Source organism: Schistocerca serialis, chromosome 4 (genome assembly GCF_023864345.2).
Source record: "Schistocerca serialis cubense isolate TAMUIC-IGC-003099 chromosome 4, iqSchSeri2.2, whole genome shotgun sequence".
NCBI classification, from domain to species: Eukaryota; Metazoa; Arthropoda; class Insecta; order Orthoptera; family Acrididae; genus Schistocerca; species Schistocerca serialis.
This window is the reverse complement of record NC_064641.1, coordinates 554,681,272-554,703,379: the sequence shown is the minus strand read 5'-3', so window position 1 is coordinate 554,703,379 and position 22,108 is coordinate 554,681,272. Positions and strand designations below refer to the sequence as shown.

The 22,108-nt window shown below is 42.6% G+C and overlaps 1 protein-coding gene across 2 annotated transcripts in view; it reads right to left on the bottom strand.

The window, feature by feature from the left end:
- LOC126475283 (coronin-7) overlaps nt 1-22,108 on the bottom strand; it is a 241,653-nt gene that overhangs the window by 103,895 nt on the left and 115,650 nt on the right. For both annotated transcript variants that reach the window (XM_050103040.1, XM_050103039.1), the window contains 2 exons: nt 20,853-20,966; nt 15,341-15,511 (listed from right to left, as the gene is read on the bottom strand). In XM_050103040.1, coding sequence (XP_049958997.1) covers nt 15,341-15,511; nt 20,853-20,966 — 285 coding nt within the window. The remainder of the gene's footprint in view (nt 1-15,340; nt 15,512-20,852; nt 20,967-22,108) is intronic.

Below are 22,108 nucleotides of genomic sequence, written 5' to 3'. Positions count from 1 at the left end.
CAACCGAGGAAGAAACTGTCGAGGACATGCCTGAGGCTCAATAAAGCCAGAAAAGCATTTACTGTGTAAATTTGTATTTTGTGGTTCACTAATGTGTGCCTGTTGCATTTTTATAAATAGAATGGTGTTATTTACTTAATCTTTCATCTTAAAACATGCAAAGATTAATCAATTTGCCTATCTGATTCTGTATTATTGCTACAGAAATTAACAGGAAAAGTGGTTTATTTCAGAAACAACCTAAGTGCAATATTTTAAAAAATTGTTTATAGCATAGTACATTTCTTTAAAATTATTGTGTGTTTTGTACACATTTCCAGCACCTTAAAGTTTCATTCAAAAATATTAGAAGGAGATCAGACTTCAACTTACAATGCTACACAGTTTTTTTTTTTAATTTCCCAACATCCTGGATAAGTGTACATAGGTGGTTTCTGCAATAAGCGATTCCATTGCAAAATGCCGCACTCATAATCCACATTGAGCATTCGTCAGTAAATTGTGAGACTCGAGCCACCATACCAGCCGGGCATGAATCATACATTCCAACACCTTGCAAACACTGCTGGTAAGAGAGATGGGGCGGTAGCTAGAAGGAATGTTTTAGTCCTTACCAGGCTGTATGGGTACGACGGTGGCTTCATGCCTGCGTCTGGGAAATGTGCCCTCTGCCCAGATGCGGTTGTATGTGTTAAGCAGAAAGTGCTTGCCCACAAGAGAAAGGTGTTGCAACATCTGAATGTGGATGGCGTCTGACCCTGGGGTGCAAGATCAGGATGAACTGGAAACATGATCGAGCTCCCTCATAGTAAAGGAGGAATTGTAGCACTCATGATTTAGAGAAGAGAAGGGTATTGCCCAAGCCTCCTCCACTTGTGTCCGATGGAGGAAGGCAGAGTGATAGTGGGAAGAGCTCGAAACTTCTGCAAAACGGTGGCCCAATGTGTTGGAGATAGCAATGGGGTTCACGATAACATCATCTGCTATTGTGAGGCCGGAAATGGGGGAATGGATCTTGGTCCCAGAGAGTTGTCGGAGGGTAGCCCACATGACAGAGGAAGGGGTGGAATTGTTAAAAGAACTAGTGAATGAAATCCAGCTAGCTCGTTTGCTATCCCGAAGAATGCGACAACACTTTGCACACATCTATTTGTAATGAATGCAGTTTTCCATCGCAGGATGATGGTTAAAAACGCAGATAGCACGTCTCCATGCACGAACTGCATCGCGGCATGCCTCAGTCCATCAAGGGATTGGGACTGGGACGCAACACGATAAAGAGGAAGTGCAAGGAATGGAACGTTCTGCAGCAGTAAGGATAATGTTGGTTAGATAGTACACCTGATCATCACAACTGAGGAAATCTTGTTATTGGAAGGTTGCCAGGGAGGAGTAAAGCTGCCAGTCAGCCTTAGTAAGCAGCCATTTGGGCATGCACATGGATGGGGTAGGAGTCAGCAAAAGGAGAGCACACAGGAAATGGTCCCTTGAGTAGGTGTCAGAAAGAACGGACCACTCAAGATGATGGATAATCTGGGCAGTGCAAAAGGATAGGTAAAAATGGGAATAGGTGTGTGAGGAGTCAGAAAGGAAAGTGGGTGCTCCAGTGTTCAGGCAGAAGAGGTTAAGTTGGTTAAGGTCAGCCAAGAGGGCACCTCTCTGACAGGTCCTGGGAGAACCCCAAAGGGGATGATGTGCATTAAAGTAACTGAATAGCAAAAATGGGGGTGGTAGCTGTCCAATAAGCCGAAGGAAGTCTGCCCTGGTGACACTGAATGACAGTGGGACATAAATGGTAAAGAGGGAAAAAGTCAGGCAGGGAAGGAAAAGGTGGACTGCAACTGCTTGAAGATGGGTAATGAGGGAGATGGGTTGACTATGAATGTCGTCCCGGTGAGCAGCATGACGCCTCCATGAGATGGAACGCCAACCTCAAGGGGAAGGTCAAAACAACTAGATAAGTAATGTGAAAGCTCAAAGCGGCTGTGAGGGTGCAATTTCATTTTCTGAATGCAGAGTACAAGGGGATGCTGCAATGCTAAAAGCAGCCATCAATCCTCTTTGTGGGGCCGACGGCCGCGAATGTTCCATTGGAGGACAGTCATGAGGAGGATGAGATGTAGGGGTGTCAACTCGGCAGCTGCAGAGTGACAGCTGGTGTAGAGCCGCTACAGGGCACAGAAGGAGGAGGATCCTGCTCCATGGGGTCCACAGAAGCATTGGCTTGCTTGTGCGGTCGGTCCGTGGTGACTGATGCTGAAAAACGGTTAATGGTGCACACCAGCGATACGGAGACTGGCTAGGCTAAGGTATCATGTGGCAACACTGTCAAACAGGACCTTCGAGTTGGCGAAGGAGAAGACCGTTTGCCTTTGGTGGACTTTTTTGAGCCTTTCCAGTTAGAGGAAGATTCGGGTGTTGTTGGGATGGAGGAAGTCTTCACGGGAGTACACCTCTTGTCCTTTCCTGCCTACTGGTTGTGTAGCTGGTGGCTTTGCCCCTTGAGGCGAGAGTTTGATGGTGTGTTGCATAGCGGGACAGGGGGATGGCGATGCTACCTTGACACTGGGCGATTTCACAACCTCAGAGCTGAATTTGAGGTTGCATGTCTGCAGGTCCATGTCCTTCATGGAGTGAGGGGTAACAAGAACAGAACCTAGGTACCAGACGGAAGAACACAGGGTTTGCGACTAGCCAGTAACTTGCAAACCACTGGGTAAGGCACTTTTTCCTTTCCCAGAATCTCTTCGGCAGGCCACTCATCAAGATACATGGAACAATCCCGAGAGGAGGCAGCATGGCCGCCATTGCACTTGATACAGTGGGGAGAAGGAGGCAGACAATCGCCCTTGTGTGCATCCCCACCACAGGTTACACATTTGGCTGGGTGTCGACAAGACTTTCTAGTGTGATTGAAAAAATGACACTGGTAGCAGCACATCAGGTTCAGAATGTACGGCCGGACAGTGATAATTTCATAGCCTGCTTTGATCTTGGACGGCAGCACCACTTTATCAAAGGTGAGGAGAAGGGTGCAGGTGGGCACTAAGGAGGCATCTACCTTTTTCATTACACGATGGGTGGCAATGACACCCTGATCATAGAGGTAAGATTGGATTTTGGCCTCAGTTAGACCGTCAAGCAGCTGGGTGCAAATTACACCACGAGAAGATTCCAAAGTTCTATGGGCCTCAACATGAACAGGGTAGCCTTGGAAAAGCGAGGCAGCAAGCCATTGTTGTGCCCGAGAATCAAAAGCAGTCTCCAAAAGCAAATGCCATTCCATAAACAAGAGCAGGATTTCACACGGTCAGCAATTGCATTAACACCTTTCTGAATAATAAACGGATTGTCTGTGACGAAGGACTGACCATCTTCAGTATGTGAGACCACAAGGCACTGTGGTGCAGTGGGAATGGTCTTTGTATCATTAGCCTCATTACATTTACGTTTCCTAGATGTTGACTGGGAAGATGATTGACTCATTGCGAGAAAATCCCCCATGTTTGCCAGCATCTCCGATGGTGTGTTCCTTCCAACGGGGGGCCCCCGCACAAGGGGGCATACCCGCTTTAGATGATTGTTCACACCTCCTGAACACCAGACAGAGGGACCAATTGGCAATTTGGGAAGGTAGCAGCTCACACAATCACCTCTACCTGAGCCTGGCCTATTCCAGGGGGTATGACATGCGAATCCTACCTGTCGACCCGGGGTTGGGAATTAAGTGTTACCCAGTCACCTGTTATGTGTCAGACGTGTGGGCCAACCTTCAGGAGCACACGGGGAGGAAGAGGCAAAAGAGGAATCTCAAGTACAGAAGCAGAGGAATGAGATGAGAAGGGAAACAAAGAAAGGAAAAGACAGTGAAAAACAAAGATGAGACTGTTCTTACATCAGCGACAGACAATGCAGAACATTCCCAATAACATCCTAGACATGTTCCCCAAGGGAGAGGAAAAAGAGCAGCAAGAGGACAGACATGCAGCACAGAAGGAAAAAAAACATTGTAAAGGCTGGGCCCCGTGGTAGAGAAGCATGAACCTGCCAAAGAGTGACAAGCCCCCTGGGGGAAATTTCTGCTGGGATGCCAACTAGAGAGAGACTCGGGAATAGTTCACAGCATCCTTTAAAGGTGGAAAGTGCTCTCCCAGAACCATCTCAACAACCAATTTTCCACTCACTTCTGCTACTATTTCAAATTTCTGTCACATTTATTAGTGCTTCATAATATTTACCACCACCACCACCACCACCACCACCACCACCACCACCACCAGTCGTGTGATGTCCGCTTTTGGATGATGGTCCCCTCCAGACTTTCCCTTGCTTTATATGCACCTCAGTTTCATTACGGTCATAACTACACCTTCCATTTTATTCTCTGGCCCATCTGTTTGTTTGTTGTTTTTTTTTTCCTTTCTCTCCCACTCATTCTCAATATGCCTCTTTCCACTGCTCACAGAGCAGCCCTCAGTTTCCGAAGTTTTCACATTAAATGTCCTTTTCTCACTGCCATAAGCAAAACTTTTAGTACATATTGATTGTAAACTTTGCATTTTAGACAAACTACAAGTTTTGTCTTGAAAAGTCTATTTAGTTTACCAAAGGCAGTTCACAGTATTACAACCTGCCACCGTGGGTATGAGGGATGTTGTTATATAGGAAACTGGCATCAACAGAGACCAGTACAGAACCAGGAGGTAAAGGGGTAGGGATGGTGGAGAGGCAGTGAAGGAAATTGTTGGTATCAGGCTCCAAACCCACTACCTCATGCTTCATAAGCTTAATAACTTTATCCTAACACATAACAACTTTTGTTTGAAGGAAAGGTAATCAAATCTGCGGCATAGCCATGGGCACCCCCATGTCACACTCCTATGCCAACCTGTTTATGGGCAATCTAGAGGAAACCTTCCACGCCTCCAAAACCCTTTTTCTGGTTCAGATTCATTGATGATATCTCCATGATCTGGACTCAGAACCAAGACACCCTATCCTCATTCCTTCGCAACCTCAACACCTCATCTCCCATTTGCTTAACCTGGTCCTCCTCAACCCAGCCTGCCACCTTCCTGGATGTTGACCCCTCCTCTCACATGGCTCCATCCAAACCTCTGTCCACATTAAACCCAGCAACCACCAACAGTACCTGCATTTTGAAACCTGTCATTTCTTTCACACCTAAAAATCCCTTTCATACAGTCTGGCCACCCAGGGACGACGCATCTGCAGTGACAAGAACTCTCCTTCACTGTATGCTTAAAGTCTCACCAATGCCTTTCGTGAAAGGCACTATCCCCTTGATCCAGTCCGCAAATAGATTTACTGTGATGTTTCTCCACACCCCCAACTCTCCCAACAGCCCCGAGAGCCAGCTACAAAACAGTGTCCCTTTCATCACCTAATACCACTCCAAACTGAAACAACTGAACCACATCCTTTGCAAGGCTTTGATTATTTGTCATCATGCCCTCAAATCAGGGAATTCATACCCAAGATCCCTCCCATACCTCCTAAAGTGGTATTCTGTTGCCCACTCAACCTTCACAACATCCTAGTCCAATCCTATGTGACTCTCGATCCTGACCCCTTGCTACTGGTATCATATCCCTGTGGAAGACCCATTTACAAGGTATGCCCAATCCACCCACCCAGCGCTTCCTATTCCTGCCCTGTCACAGGGTTAGCTTACCCCATCAAATGCTAGACCACCTGTGAAAGCAGCCATGTCGTGTATCATCTCAGCTGCAACCATTGCCCAGCTTTTTATATTAGTATGACTGCCAACCAGGATGAATGACTACTGCCAAACTGTGGCCAAGAGCAAACTGGACCAGCCTGTGGTGGCAGCTGAACATAACATGCTTGATTTCAATGGCTGCTTCACAACCTGGGCCAACTGTATCCCCCCCTCCCAACAGCTATTTTGAACTGTGCAGATGGAAGTTATCCTTACAACACATTTTCTGCTCCTGAAATCATCCCAGTCTCAACCTACAGTAATCCATAAGACCACATCCTCCTCTCTCCTATCATCTCCACCCTTTTCAAGTCCCCCACCCTCAATGTGCTCTACCCATTCTTTCCCCTTTTCTGCTCTCCCCCTGCCCCCCACCATCCCAAAAAATCACCCAACACTGTACCCACCAGTCTTGTCAATCTGTGATCTAGTCCTTGCTAGCCCCACCAGACAGTCCTCTTCTCTCCACCCACACATATCCTGCTACCCCTTCCTCTTCCTCACCCCACACCAGATTGATGTTCATGTGACAGTCAGACTGTCGTCAGAGCTGAGGTGCCAGTGGTAGTGGTCATGTGTGTGTGGGATATGATTTCTTGTGTTAATGTGTGGGCATTTTCTTTGCTGAAGAGGGCTTTCGTTGAAAGTTATAACAGGGTGTATATGTGGACAAGGAAGAAAAATTCCCGGATTTTTCCCAGATTTCCCAGGTAAAAATACACTTTCTCCCGCGTGAAAACATGCTTTTTCCGTGTTAAGTGACAGTATATTTTCCCTTATCAATCCTTTGAATGGTTAAGGTTTTATACATGGGTGTGGAATTTCCCAGCACATTAGAAAATGAAACTCAGAGAAAAAGACACGTTTTGGAAGTATCTTTTATGTGCAGCAACATGTACGTTGCATATTTTCGTATTACGAAAGTATACATTAGAATTCCACCAAACACCACATGTTACTTTTGGAATCATTGAAATCGAGATTGCGATGAGTTTCTTTAAGCCAGTCATAGCTCACGATGTGATCTTGGCAGCTGATGACAACGGATATTCAGAGCATAGGACACGTGATGTAGTCAGCCAACAGCAACATCACTGATACGTAGCACGAACACACAAACGGGGAAAGTTAATAGTTTAAATTAATATACATCATGTTGCTACAAGAAAATCAAAGCTTTCACATATAATATTGGTCTCTAAGGTTAATAAGCTGCAAGAGAAGCATATGATGTTGATCTTTTTTGCGCGTGTTACACTTTAAGATATATCACACAAATGTGCCAGCAAAATTTTTAATAATGACATAAATGTCTGATCTTCAGGGTTCGAAATTCTTCTAAATGGCTCATCATCAAAGAGCTAATTTTTAAATGAGAGTCGAACGCTCTGTGATCTAAGAAATTCATGGTACATTCTTGCACATAGTTCAACTTACATAAAAGGATATTTACTTTGAAAGTAACGCTTTTCAAACCACCATTCGCCATACTTTCCTGTGACCTGTTAGAAATAGGTTTGTTTCAATAGCTGCCAGAGAATGCAGATAACAGGCGACACCATGCTTGTGCAGCTATGATGACATAGGAAACCCTTAAGAACATAGGTGTAAAACACTGAAAGATCATACATTATGTCATAAAAGAAACAAGACATCAGAGGATACTCCAAGAGCATCAGAATTTCCTGACCCATACTAAAATGTGCACATTTAAAGTGCATATTTAAAGTGCACATTCGTATGTCCAGATTCCCAATGAAGTAGACCTCGACCTGATATTAAGCTTTTCAGTGTGGTTTTTGGGACATAAATTTTCTTGGAGCACCAGTACTGTACTATATCATGTTTGGTTCTTTATTATGGCACAATGCCATAGGTGCTAGTGGATGAAAACATGCACTTGAAATGCAGAGAACAGTTGAAACTAGCCAGTACTGTGGAATTAAACATTTCGTTTCAAATACATTGACTGCCTATGCCTAAAAGGTTACTAAAAGTCAAATTTCTTTAGCAAACAGACAAAAATAACTTCATTGTTCTGCAAGGCGATAAATGATTGACAGTCAGAAAGGTGGAAATAAAATAAAATCTGAAACGAATGACATATTTTAGCCTTCTGTAATTATGTGAATGTATTTTAATTCATTTGATAGCTCCCGGCCACAGATATCTGTTTTGTTTTCATTCCACATGAGAGTAAACGAAGGGGAAACAGCAAAATCGCTACATGTAAACATGGGTCTGTTTGAGACTATCCACTATAACTCAGACTGCTCTGCTCATCAGCCTCGGATCTATGATATTTTCGAACTGGGTCAATACTAAAAAAAAGATCGAATTTTCAAAAAGATTTTCATCTTGTAGTGCACATCTTTCTGAAAAGTCTGAAATATAAAACATATGTGTTCAAAGAAATGTAAGACATGTTATTTGGTCTTAAGTGTGCCAAAGTGCAGTGCAATGCCTCTTCATAAACCATTCTTCTATTGCATGTCACTGTATTTCACTCAGTGGAATTGAAACGTGTGTATTTTGTAATGGATGCCACCAAACCTACACAGAATAGTGGAAATTAAAATGTCCTATGGTGCCTCTCCTGCTCCCAGTCGGCCAGTTTGACAGCCTGCCCCTCTTTTTTTAAAAAAAAAAATCTTGCAATTAATAGCGGATAGGATTATTTGTAAAAGGGAGAACAAGACTCTTCAGAAAATCTGCACTCTTTATTGACAATTGGCTAATAACTTACTGTTTTGTGTGACATAATATTAAATATAGGATACATAAAACCAATAAAGAAAGAGAGACAAACAAGAGACAAGCTACATGAAAAATCGAAATGTTGTTATCTAATACTGAAAAAGCTGTTAACACAAATAATACCCAAGACTGGTGTGGTTTCTTGATCTGATTAAGTCTATTTTGTCACTGTCTGCTAGATAAAACAAAATAGGTCTTTCTAATATTGGAGCAATTTTGTAAGACACACCAAATAAACGAGAATGTTTTAGCACAAATGGCCATTTTTATATGAGAGAATATAATTCACGAAGTGCCAATATCAAATGCCTATTAGGCCTACTACAAGCAAAAAGCTTTATGTTAGGAAACAGTTTCACATTTCATTCATACGCACCAGCTTCTCAAGCATGAGATCGAAAAGTAGAATTAAGGAATTTTTATATAAATTTGTAATCGTCTTATTCTTCCACAATTTGTGTGATGTCCCCGTTTCTTCTCCTTCCTTGTTCTAACAAACAATCTTGTCATCACCAATTCTGCAGCTTTTCCTGCCATTGTCAAAATTTGTTCAGTGATTAACTTCACTAACCCTGCCAGAATCACAGGTTTAGTTATCCCAAGATTGTTTTCCGGTTAGGCGTTATTACGTGTTCGTACTACACGTTTTCCACGTTACTTCCAGAATACAACTTAAGTGGCTGCTAGCCAGGAACTGTACAACTGGTCCTTACTAGTGTGCCGACCTGGCCAAAAATTTGTCAAAATTTCATGTTCTTGGGAACACTGACAAGATAGTACGTAATATTTCTCACCTGTTATTCCTGTCAATCGTTTATTTCCATTCTGGTAGTCTGAATCTATGGATTTCGCTAGTAATTATAACAACACTGATCATTCGCAAACCCAATCAACCACATAACCAGACAGCGATTGGCATTCATCTGTTTGGCTTTACTCCACTCAGCTTGTATAGCCCTGTCCCCTTTTGTCTGCGGAAAGTTTATTTCTAGATCTGACAAGGATTCTCCTGACTGAGACATCATGTACACTATGCACGCTTTCAAAACTCAACTTATGATTCATTCAGAAATCAACTTAAAATGAGTTCAAAAATGTTCAAAAAGCAACAGGGGAGCGTTTCAAAATCATATGAATAATCGATAAGACAAACGTGCACAGGATGCTATGTGCTTTGTGAAACAAGTCCCCCCCCTCAAGAATATGAATTTGGCGCCCCCTTTTTTCGGCAGCATCTAGCTGCTTGCTGCGACTGCTTGCACAGCCAATAGCCACATTCCTGTAGCCAGAAGAGGGAAATCTACTGCTAAAACGAATCTAATGTAAACAGTTGGGACTTCACACTCATCGGAGGCAATTTGTTGTTATGAAACAATGTATAGTCTTCCTAAAGCCTTTGACACATTTTGCTGTTGGCAGACGCTTGCATGAGCACTGTGTGTCATCGTTGCATATGACGCATTTCTTTTGCAATTTAAGTTATTTTCGTTTTTTTCTCTCGTTTATGTTTTATTGTTGAAGTATTATTATGCAGTAGTGGGATACAGTAATATACTTCGTTGGAGAATCGGTTCTTAACATGCAAAATTACAAAAATTTAACTGGAAACTAAAACAATGAAAAATTCCCAGAATTCTAAAAAATTACCGGGTTTTTCCCGGGTTGTATACATCCTGCATAATGTGTAAAAGTGATTTCATTGTGCCTGTCTGCAACTCAATGGGTCATCTTTACAGTGAGTAGCAGTCTATACATTTTGTAATATTTTGACCACGAAGGACACATTTTGCAAGTTGTTGAGGAAGATCCAGAAGTCCGCTGTAGCATGTGACACATCTCTTAGTGTGGCATGGTGGGTAATTCATGTCAGATTATGTGCTTGGATCATCTCGAACACGTACAAGGCCTTTCACCTGCTGGTCTCTGACCATGGCATAACTTTCACAAATTGTTTGCTCCATAACTTGCTACCCTGTTGTTTCTATCTTCATTCTCGTTTAAGTTACAGACCAGGAATGGGAGGAGTTGGAATAATTTTGAGGAAAAACTATGGCTCACGTGTCAAGGGATATGTGCAATATAGCTCTCGAATAATACTAGTCAAACTTGAAACTAAAGCAAAAGACACTGTGATAATACAAATATACATACCAACATCCAAAGAAGAAGATGCAGTCATTGACGAAATATACGATGAAATAAGTAATGAAATGAGAAATGTTAAGGGAGATGAAAACCTGATTGCCATGGGGGACTGGGATGCAATTGTGGGTGAAGAACAGGAGGAAGAAATTGTTGGCAAATATGGACTTGGAAGAAGAAATGAAAGAGGGGATCAACTAATTGAGTTCTGCTCGAAGCACCAATTAGTTGTTGCAAACACACTTTTCAAACATCACAAATGAAGAAGACACACATGGAAGGTCCCTGGAGACCTGAGGAGACAACGGATTGATTACATTCTAGTGAAAGCACGTTTTAGGAACCAGATAAAAGATTGCAGGAGCTATCCCTCTGTAGGCATAGGCAGTGATCATAACCTGGTCCTGATGAAAAGTTCACTGAGATTCAAACGTTTGAAGAAGAACCCAGTAAAACTTAAATGGGAACTAGAAAAACTGAAAACTGAGGGACTGGCAAAGTGCTATGCTCATGAAACAGACAACCTAGCTAAAAATTTTCAACATGGTGGAGTAAATGAAGACTGGGATCAAATTAAATCTGGTATATACAAAACAGCAGAAAATATAGTTGGAAGAACTGAAACAAGACTAAGGAATTTAGTTAATAGAGAAGCTAGGACAGCAAAAGAAAATTTTCTTGAAGAATTTGCAGGGAAGTGGAAGAAAATACACAAAACGGAAGAACTGATTTAGCCTACAGAACAGTAAATCAGTTTTTTAACAAACGTAGAACAACACTCTCAGGCACAATAGAAAATAAAGAGGGCAAAATGCTGTTTGGTGAAGACATGGTGAAGAGATGGAAAGAATACATAGAGGAGTTGTATGCCGGAACACCTCTTTTAGAGGAAGTAATAGGAAGAGAAAAGCAAGTAGACAAAGATGACAAGGGAGATGACATTCTGCAAGAAGAATTTGACAGAGCTCTAAAAGAACTACGGGACAACAAAGCAGAACTAATAAAGAATGCTAGTGACAGCATGAAAATGATGCTGCTTAAACATATTAGGACCATCTATAACACAGGAGAGATACCGACACACTTCCAGAAATGTATCATTGTTCCTATACCAAAGAAGGCAGCAGCTACAAAATGTTAACAGTACCAAACTCTAAGCCTAATACCACATGCATAAAAAATTATCATAAAAGTAGTTCTGAAGAGAATTGAAGAGAAGGTGGAGGATATGCTGGGTGAAGACAACTTCGTTTCAGAAGGGGATTGGGAACAAGAGAGGAGATTCTGGCACCGAGACTCGTTATCGAAAAGAAATTACAGAAAAATTAACCAACTTGTATTGCCTTTGTAGACATGGAAAAGGCATTTGATAACATTATCTGGTAAGAGATGTTCAGAGTGCTGAGTAAAAGTGGAATAAAGTACAAAGACATCCGTGTGATACTCAGTTTCTATAAGAATGAGGTGGCAGTGATCAGGAACCATCACCAGAAACAAGAAGCAAATATTAGAAAAGGTGTAAGACAAGGATGTGCTCTCTCTCCTCTTATATTGAATGCTTACATCCAGGAAGCTACAGACCAAGTTCGAGAAACTACGCAGGTGGGGATCAAAATTAATGGGCACAAGATAGACATGCTATGTTCTGCAAATGATACCGCTATAGTCAGGGAGACAAAAGAAGATCTAGAGGAAGACCTAAGAACAATGGAAAAAATTCTATGCAATCAGTATGGAATGAGAATACCGCATTTACTCGAATCTAAGCCGCACTTTTTTTCCGATTTTTGAAATCCAAAAAACCGCCTGCGGCTTAGAATCGAGTGCAAAGTAAGAGGAAGTTCTGAAAAATGTTGGTAGGTGCCGTCACAACTAACTTCTGCCGTCGAATATACGTAGCACTACACAGGCATGCTTTGTAGGCACAAAAATAAATACTGGCACCAAAACCTCTGCGCCAGTAAATAAATTTACAAAAAAAAGGTGGAAAACGAGCTTTTTTCTCCGCCCCGAGTTTCGACCACTGCATTTTCATACATTATTTTACGAAGTAAATACAAATTCCATATTGTTCATCTTCGAATGTAGCAGTCTTTCAATGTACTACGAAAATCCGACTGGCAAGACTGTTTGGGATGTTTGTCAGTATGGCCAACTCTACGTTCTGAATTGTTTCCTATCTCTGAGAAGATATGGTTGCTAATAGTAACTTTTATGAATTGTGAATCACATGCAGTATTCTCTTCAACATATGAATAATACGAATATAAACATTTTGCCATGTATTGTTTCGTGTTTGCTGCTATCTCATTTAAATCCTGTCTGCCTAATAAACTACGAAACTAGATGAGACAACAGCAAACGCGGAAGAATGTACATATCATGTCATGTTCATATTCGTATTATTCTTATGCCTAATAGTGATACAGTCAGAAATAAAGCACGGCAATTGACTAGATTTTTAAATCTAAGATGACTCTAATTTCTGTGCAGAATGTTATGTTCTAAAGAGGCGCGTGCAAAGATTTTCAAGCAGAGAAAAATTTTCGCTAAACTCTCGTTCAGAACATCATCTATCATACGCAGTCTATTATCTGGTTCTTGTTGATCCTCTTTTTTTTTTAAAAAAAAAAAAAAAAAAAAACAAGGATATCAAACATGCAACAGATCATGAATGATGTTGGAATGTAACACATACGTGGAAATGAAGAGGAAGGCAGACGGAAGAGAGGAATGGCAATCTGCTGCAAACCAACCTTAGGGTAGAACCCTAAAATAAAAAATAAAAAAATAACTTCTTTAATAAAAGATGAAGGCCTTTCACACATTGTAGGCTTTTTATTCTTTTGCTGCAAGCAATCACCTCCCAAAAATATGTAAAAGTGTTTGTCATACTCTGTGTATCATAGTGATTGTTTGCAAAAATTCTCATCCGATCAAATTAGTGGAGGTTAATCATTTTCATGACCTCTATTTTTTGCTCAAGTCACATAATTAAGAATTAAAAAAATGTGTGCTGAAAGCTACACGTTCTAGGTAGTTGATGTAAAGTATGACACAGGCCCAGAATTAATTTACATATGTAAGGTAAACATCCTAATATCACAATAAAATTGGCCAGCATAATCAACTCTGTAACAAAAAAAAAAAAAAAAAAAAGCAGTCCTCATGATCCCAATCTGATATGACATTAAGCAACCCTGTCAATGTGTTGCAGAATTCTGTAATGTTGTCTCTACATGTTGAGTGTTGGTGCTACCTTGCCAAGCTGAAGATGGTGTCAACTTCTCGAGCTGACATTCGCTCATACTTGACAAAAATTTCACGGTGTTTTGCTTTTAACTCGTAGTGCAACACATTACATCCCATTGCTGAAATGCATTTAGGTCCATGGAAGTTGCATAGCAAAAGTCCCCTACTGTATAAAATAACAATGTCTTTCAACATCTACTATAATTGCTCTGCCATGTAAAACTCTATGTACTTTCCACGTGCCACCAAAGGCCTAGGTTATCCACAGACAAAATGTATTCCACTGTGCTAATGGAGTTGGGCTGGCATTTAGTAATACATGCCTGTCAAGTATACTAGCACTTTGCTTATGCAGCACTATGAGGGAACAGAGGAGTGTCCAACGAAGAAGACATAATCTCTATGCATGAGAGTCATGGTTTCCTCAACAAGAGACTGCACGAGAGTTCAGGAACTAAACGTAGCAACTGTTCTGCCAAGGTCTGCATTCATCTTCATTGTAGGATGACACTGAAACCACCATTAGAAAAGAAATGGCAACATTACCATGAACAGTGTGGCATCTAAACAAAAATATTGAGGATGTAGCCTTTCAGGCAAATTTAATTGTGTAGCAACTGCAAAGTCTATGGTATTTATCGTCATGCTTTGCAACATACACCACCATTTCCAGTAATTGGTGACAATTTTACAATGAAAGACAAGTCTGTGCTCCAAACTCCAGGTTATTACGCACAGCTTCTAGAATTATTTGAAGAGCAATGTCTGTAAAAGTAAAAAACACAATGAACTGATGACTGGCCTGTGGTGCATGTTTTAACAGCTGCCAGTTCTTTTCCTGGTTTTGTATTGTTCTCCTTCCACTGCAACGATCTAGTTCCATACATTGATTGTAGCAAATATTGCCAATAATCTGCGATGTACTTTCTGAGAGCTATAATTTTTTCCTTTCGTTGTTCCCTCCATTACCAACTTAACTAGTCATTAATAACACATTAAGTGTTAACAAAGAGGCAGTTGTTCTCCTAATTGTCTTCCATAGATTTATCTCTTCATTTATTCTATATACATGCACGCATGCCCTAGCTTGCAAATGCCAGAACTATGGTCTGCCATCTCAGGAGTAAATAAATCTCTTAAGCACTTTGGCACTGACACTGGCAGTTTTAGAAATTATGCACTAAGTTAGAACAGTGCATTAACAGCAAGTTTAAGTTAAAACAATGCAGAGCTTATAAAATGTGTACTAAAATGCTGTGATCAGAAGTGCACAAAATATTGAGAAACAATTTAAATGATGGTCCATCTGAAACTTCTTTGCTATCTGGAGAACTGTTCCTGTAAGATGGATGCACAGTATATGTACTTTACTTATTATTTGATACCTCTTTCACTCAAAATCAGAGACTAAAATTCTGTAACAGCTACATTTTATCTATAACTTACCAACTGCCAATCTGCTGGAATCAAATGGATCCCAAGCAAAGTCCATTACATTTGTTCCCTGCACAAGTGTAGGTATTACACCATCTGGCAGCTTGCCGGTTCTGCTTATTTCGAACACCGCTATCTTGCCACCAGGTCCACTGAGTGGTACAGCAACACGTTCAGAGTTTGCTGAAATAAACCTGTCTGTTAAATTATCTAAATATTATTTTCTACGATTAATTTAAGACTGAAGGTAGTAATTCACCCCACAACGAAACTGTTGAGTTTTCAAGAGGCACAGATGCCAGAACTGTATATTCAGTTGGCACAGTGTGTGTGTGTGTGTGTGTGTGTGTGTGTGTGTGTGAGAGAGAGAGAGAGAGAGAGAGAGGGTGGAGGGGGGAATGGGGTAGAGGGGCAGAAGGAGGGGGGAGCAGGGGAGGGAGGGAGGGAGGGAGGGAGGGAGGGAGGGGGATGGGAGGGAGGGAGGGAGGGGGATGGGAGGGGGAGGGAGGGAGGGAGGGGATGGGAGGGAGGGAGGGGGATGGGAGGGGGAGGGAGGGAAAGGGGGAGGGACAGAGAGGGGAGGGAGGGAGAGGGAAGGGAGGGAGGGAGAGGGAAGGGAGGGAGTGAGGGAGGGAGGGAGAGGGGAGGGAGGGAGGAGGGGGAATGAGGAAGGGGGAGTGAGGAAGGGGGAGGAAGGGGGAGTGAGGAGGGGGAGTGAGGGAGGGGGAGTGAGGGAGGGGGAGTGAGGGAAGGGGGGAGTGAGGGAGGGAGGGAGGGAGTGAGAGGGGAGGGAGGAGGGGGGGGAGGGAGGGAGTGAGAGGGGAGTGAGGGAGGGGGAGGGAAGAGAGGGGGAGTGGAGAGAGGGGAGGGAAGAGGGGGGAGGGGGAGGGAAGAGGAGGGATGGGGGAGAGGGGAAGAGGAGGGATGGGGGAGAGGGGTAGAGTGGGCGGGGAGAGGGGGGGAGGGGAGAGGGGGGAGGGGAGAGAGGGGGAGGGGAGAGAGGGGGAGGGGAGAGAGTGGGAGGGGAGAGAGGAGGAGGGACAGAGGCGGAGGGGAGAGAGGGGGAGGGGAGAGAGGGGGGAGGGGTGAGAGGGGGAGGGGTGAGAGGGGGAGGGGTGAGAGGGGGAGGGGTGAGAGGGGGAGGGGTGAGAGGGGGAGGGGTGAGAGGGGGAGGAGAGAGGGGGGAGAGTGGGGGAGGGGAGGGAGGGAGAGGGCAGAAGGGGGGAAGGAGGGAGAGGGGCAGAAGTGGGGAAGGAGGGAGAGGGGCAGTAGGGGGGAAGGAGGGAGAGGGGCAGTAGGGGGGAGGGAGGGAGAGTGTCAGTAGGGGGGAGGGAGGGAGAGTGTCAGTAGGGGGGAGGGAGGGAGAGTGGCAGTAGGGTGGAGGGAGGGAGAGTGACAGTAGGGGGAGGGAGGGAGAGGGGCAGTAGGGGGAGGGAGGGAGAGGGCAGTAGGGGGGAGGGAGGGAGAGGGGCAGTAGGGGGGAGGGAGGGAGAGGGGCAGTAGGGGGGAGGGAGGGAGAGGGGCAGTAGGGGGGAGGGAGGGAGAGGGGCAGTAGGGGGGAGAGGGGCAGTAGGGGGGAGGGAGGGAGAGGGGCAGTAGGGGGGAGGGAGGGAGAGGGGCAGTAGGAGGGAGGGAGGGAGGGAGAGGGGGAGTAGGGGGGAGGGAGGGAGGGAGGGAGAGGGGGAGTAGGGGGAGGGAGGGAGAGGGGCAGTAGGAGGGAGGGAGGGAGAGGGGCAGTAGGGGGAGGGAGGGAGAGGGGCAGTAGGGGGAGGGAGGGAGAGGGGCGGTAGGTGGGAGGGAGGGAGAGGGGCGGTAGGGGGGAGGTAGGGAGCGGGGCAGTAGGGGGGAGGGAGGGAGAGGGGCAGTAGGGGGGAGGGAGGGAGAGGGGCAGTAGGGGCAGGGAGGGAGAGGGTGGATATGGGGGGATGGTGAGGGTGGATATGGGGGAGGGAGAGGGTGGATATGGGGGGATGTTGAGGGTGGATATGGGGGAGGGAGAGGGGGGGGGTGCACATGCCTGCTGACAACACAAAGCATTCGGTGAGTTATTACCTTCACTTCTAAATTATTTACAATCTGCCAGAACTTCCTATACCACTTTTCTATAATTAGTACTTAAAATCTGATATCTCACATGCACATAAATGCCTGAACCATTTTGGCATTACTGCCAACAAACACTAGTGATTTTAGAAATCATACACAGCTTTAGAATAACCACTTGTATCAACTCAATTGGTGTTGAAGAGACAATAAATGTGGCTTTACTGCATACAATGAACATCAAGGAATTATTAGACTACTAAAGAATATTATGTAATTGAATATAATGGGGCAGCTGGCTTTAAGGATCACATGACTTCTAACATTTAAGATTATGGATACAAACACAGAGAAGCAATCACTTTTCCTTCTCATGCTAAAAACATGGCATAATATGCACATTAAAATCCCAGTTTTTTTTAATGGTTCATATTGTTTCACAACTTTGAAAGCAGTCAGAAATATCTGAAATATTCAAATAAAATGTAGGAAAATTATTTTATTGGATACAAAATGTAAACTATTGAACTGTTGGTGATAAATTTGTACATACATCCATTGTATGTCTCACACAATGGAAAATCCCAACTGGAATAATGACTGTATTATGGAAAGGACAGATCGCTACTCACCATATAACAGAGATGTTGAGTCACAGACAGTCACAACAAATAGACTACTAAACATGTAAGCTCTTGGCCAGAAAGCCTTCTTATGAAATATACAACATGCACACAGAAAACACACACCCACCCACCCACCCACCCACACACACACACACACACACACACACACACACACACACACACACACACACACACACACACACATTCATGCAAATGCAACTCACACATAAATGACCACTATCCCTGGCTGCCGAGGCCAGATTGTCAGCAACTGCGGATGATGGGGGAAGCAGTCTGGATGGTGGAGTAATAACAAGGCGGGGAGGGGCAGGGATAGTATGGAAGGCGTGGGGAATGGTAAAGAGCTGCTTGTCGGAGTTTAAAGGGACAAGGTTGAGAGAGAGTAGAGCAGCTTGGTGCAATCGAAAGTTTAAACAGCTGTGTGGATGAGGGTTGGGGACTGGAAAAAGACAGAATTAAAAAGGCTGTGGGTGTGCTTGTGGATGAGAAGGCTGTGTAGTGTTGGAATGGAAATAGGGAAGGGGACAGGTGGCTGAAGGGCAATGACTAATGAAAGTTGAGGGCAGGAGGGTCACAGGAACTTAGCATATACCGCAAGGAGTGTGTTGGTAGGAAGAATCCAGAAGGCACAGGCTGTGAAGCAGTCATTAAAATGAAGAACATTGTGTTGGATAGCATGGTCAGTAACTGGATGGTCCAGCTGTTTATTGGCCATTCCAGCGGACAGGCACCTTGTTGACTGTCATGCCTTCATAGAACGAAGCAGTGGTTGCAGTTTAGCTTGCAGATCACATGACTGGTTTCAGGTATAGCCCTGCCTTTGATGGGATAGGTGATGCTTGTGACCACATTGAGGTCCATTACAGGGATATGAGCCAACGGGTTGGGAGCAGGGGCTGTGCAGGGATGGAAAAGGATTTTACATAGGTTTGGTGGGTGGCAGAATACCACTGTAGGAGGGGTGGGGGCACAGCAGGTAGGACATTCCTCATTCCATGCACAGTGAGAGGTAACCCCCCCCCCCCCCCCAACCAGTTGTTCGCAGTCTGGTCTCGACAGCCAGAGACAGTGGTCATTTGTTTGTGAGCTGCATTTGCATGAAGGTGTTTGTGCATATGTTCCCTATTTCATAAGAAAGTCTTCTGGCCAAAAGTTTAAATATTTAGCAGTCTTTTTGTTGTGCATGTCTGTAACTCAAAATCTTCATTATATTGTGAGTAGCAATCTATCACTTTCATAATATAGTCACTGTGAGCATCACTGATACAATCGCCATCAATGAGGTAGTACATAGTAGAAGCGTTACTCTCACAACATGAAGGGAAATGAAATGAAGATATAAAACTTTTATTCATAAAAAGAATAGATTAAAAAACTTCAAAAGATAATAACGTACAAGTGCATCTTAAAACAATATTCTTACACTGGAGTAAGAGTAATCAGAAATATCCATTGTGTTGATACATGGGTTACTGGTGATGGTTCAAGAATAAGAATTTTAATCCTGGGCAGTAAACATATCACTTAATGAAATATGCAGTTAATAACATGGTCTCAATGAGTAAGAAACATAGAATTGTTAATATTTATTCACCTGTGTTTCTGGTTCAAGTTGCAGGAGATAGTGGGCATATGTGCTTAACGTGTGTTTGCTTGGGTGAAAGTGTGCATATTCTCTTTTGGCCAAAAGCTAAATGTGTACTGTAAGTGCCTCTCTGCAACTCAATGTGTCATCTTTATGGTGGGTTGCAATCTACCTTCACCTAATAACGTAGATACTCCAACCTAGAGTTTCCATTGTTTGATTCTGTTGTAAATAAATAAATAAATAGAAGTTTCTAAATTTTACAGATTCAAATTTCAATAGGCTCCCAATACAAATGGATAATGTGTGTTACATACCATGGGTCTTGAGAGCTGAGATGATAAGATTCCTTGCAGTTTTTCGTACTTTGTGCATGAGCTCGTCACAGCTATTTAGAGCCTTTTGCTATGTTTCAGACTGGTGTCTATCAAATGTGACAAAACTTTTGATGTTCATATCATATTCTCGATCAGTGCATAATTTAATGCACAATGGGATCACTATCACTTTCATATAACACTATAGTGCCTAGTATCAGACATGCATGTACGGTCTACATTACAAACTTACAGAACTTGAGTGAATTCAGAAGGTAACAGACCAATGGTTGTCAGAGTTAAATCAGTGTTAGTTTATGTAATTCAAAATACATGTTAAAAATCAATGTTAACTATGTATGAAACAGAAAATAAATGTCTATTTTCAGTTAACAGAGAAAGAAAACTGAAGCGGGCTGCCACACATGTTAACAAAAAAAAAAGGGGACCAATCTCTGGATTCATGAATTTTCAAAATGGTCCTCCGGCATGAAAAATGGGAAGATGGGAAAAAAGAGAAAGTTAAATGAAGAGATAGGTGCTGGACAGATGTAAAATTTATTCTAAGCAGTGCATTAAGGAGAAAAAAGTGGAAGTAACAGACTCTAATGGTTTACAACAGTTAAATTTTCTATTGTCTACACATCCTCAACTGTTCTGACTTTGCTCATGGAAGATCAATTGTTGTTTCAAACAATTATTTCTCCACATTGTTATGTATCGCTCACGAACTGTGTCGTAAAAGCCAGAAAACTATTCACTGCATGAAAATGTGACAAACAATTGATAAAAACAGTTCTTAATAGTACAGTAAATGTCAAATGACATTGGGCTTCCTGATTGTTTTGAACAACATCAAGTAAAAACCAATTACGTCAAAGAAGAGAAACAAATGAAAAAGATTAACAGTATTTTTGCATCCCAACACATACCATGAAATCCATCACATTCACCAGAAATCTGTCTGCTGACATTGCGTATGTTCTCAATATGTGTTGACTTGTGCAAAGGGGTGCCTTTCAAATGCCGGAATTTTGATACACGGCCTGAAAAAGGAAACATACAGAGCACAAACTAGTAACATAGTTCACATAATAAATTTCATAAACATTTGCAGGGTTACTGTAGCTTTTCAGAATACACAAATAAGCTACTTTCTTCAGTTTTACCAGTGAAATACATTAAAATTGCCAAAGGACAGTACTGGAAGCCAAAGAAGACATATAAACAGTAATATTAGCCATAAAAGACGTATAAAAAGTAATATCAGTTGTTCACTTCAATATCATACACTGAGAACTTGCAGGAGATGTAGGTTGGTAATACAGAGTGCCATATTGGTATGCAAGGTTTAACAAAACAGCATCTAGAGTGATCACATTACTAAAGGACCAAACTGTTATGGCACATTAATGTATGATTTCTTGACCTTGAACTGTCTTTACACTGGTAAGTTTAATCAGAAATGATCAACTCTTTAATAACGACCTGAATTACAGATATGATCTGCCATTAAGACAAAAAATGTTATGTATATACAAGGACTGACACATTAAAAAAATGAAAGTTATGTTACAAATTCATGTCCTTACAAAATTAATCAATTAGTGATGATACACTGAAGGTGGCCCTGTAAATTAATTGCCCATAAATGAATCACTAATTAGGCATACTCTAAAGTAAAGTTGAAATGAGTTTTTAAGGTCGCGATCAATAGTAAGTCTGAAAGTCTGACATGCAAGGGGAATTAATGACAGCAGAATTACATACCTGCACAATAACAGTCTACATAACATCTAATGCAGACTTCAACTTCATTAATCCTAGGCAATTCAACTCTAAGATTATCAAGATTGTATTGGGAAATTTCAACAGCAGAAGCACAAGCTGAGGCTATGAAACTACAGACAAGAATGGTGAAGAGCTGAAAAGCTGGGTGGAAAAGGAAAGCATGAAACTCAAACACTATCCAAAGTTGAGCAATCTTTTCCATGTGGAGTGCTGTAACTGGATGAATATTTTTATTAGTTCACAAGCAGCTTAACATGTGGTAAAAAAAGCTGAGGAACCAACACCAAAAATACAGCACAATTCTAATAACATGAGCAACAGTTACAATTATCAACCTAGAAGAAGTTGCCTGTAAACAACAATTTAACTTCAGATATTTGTGCTGGGAAAGTTTCTC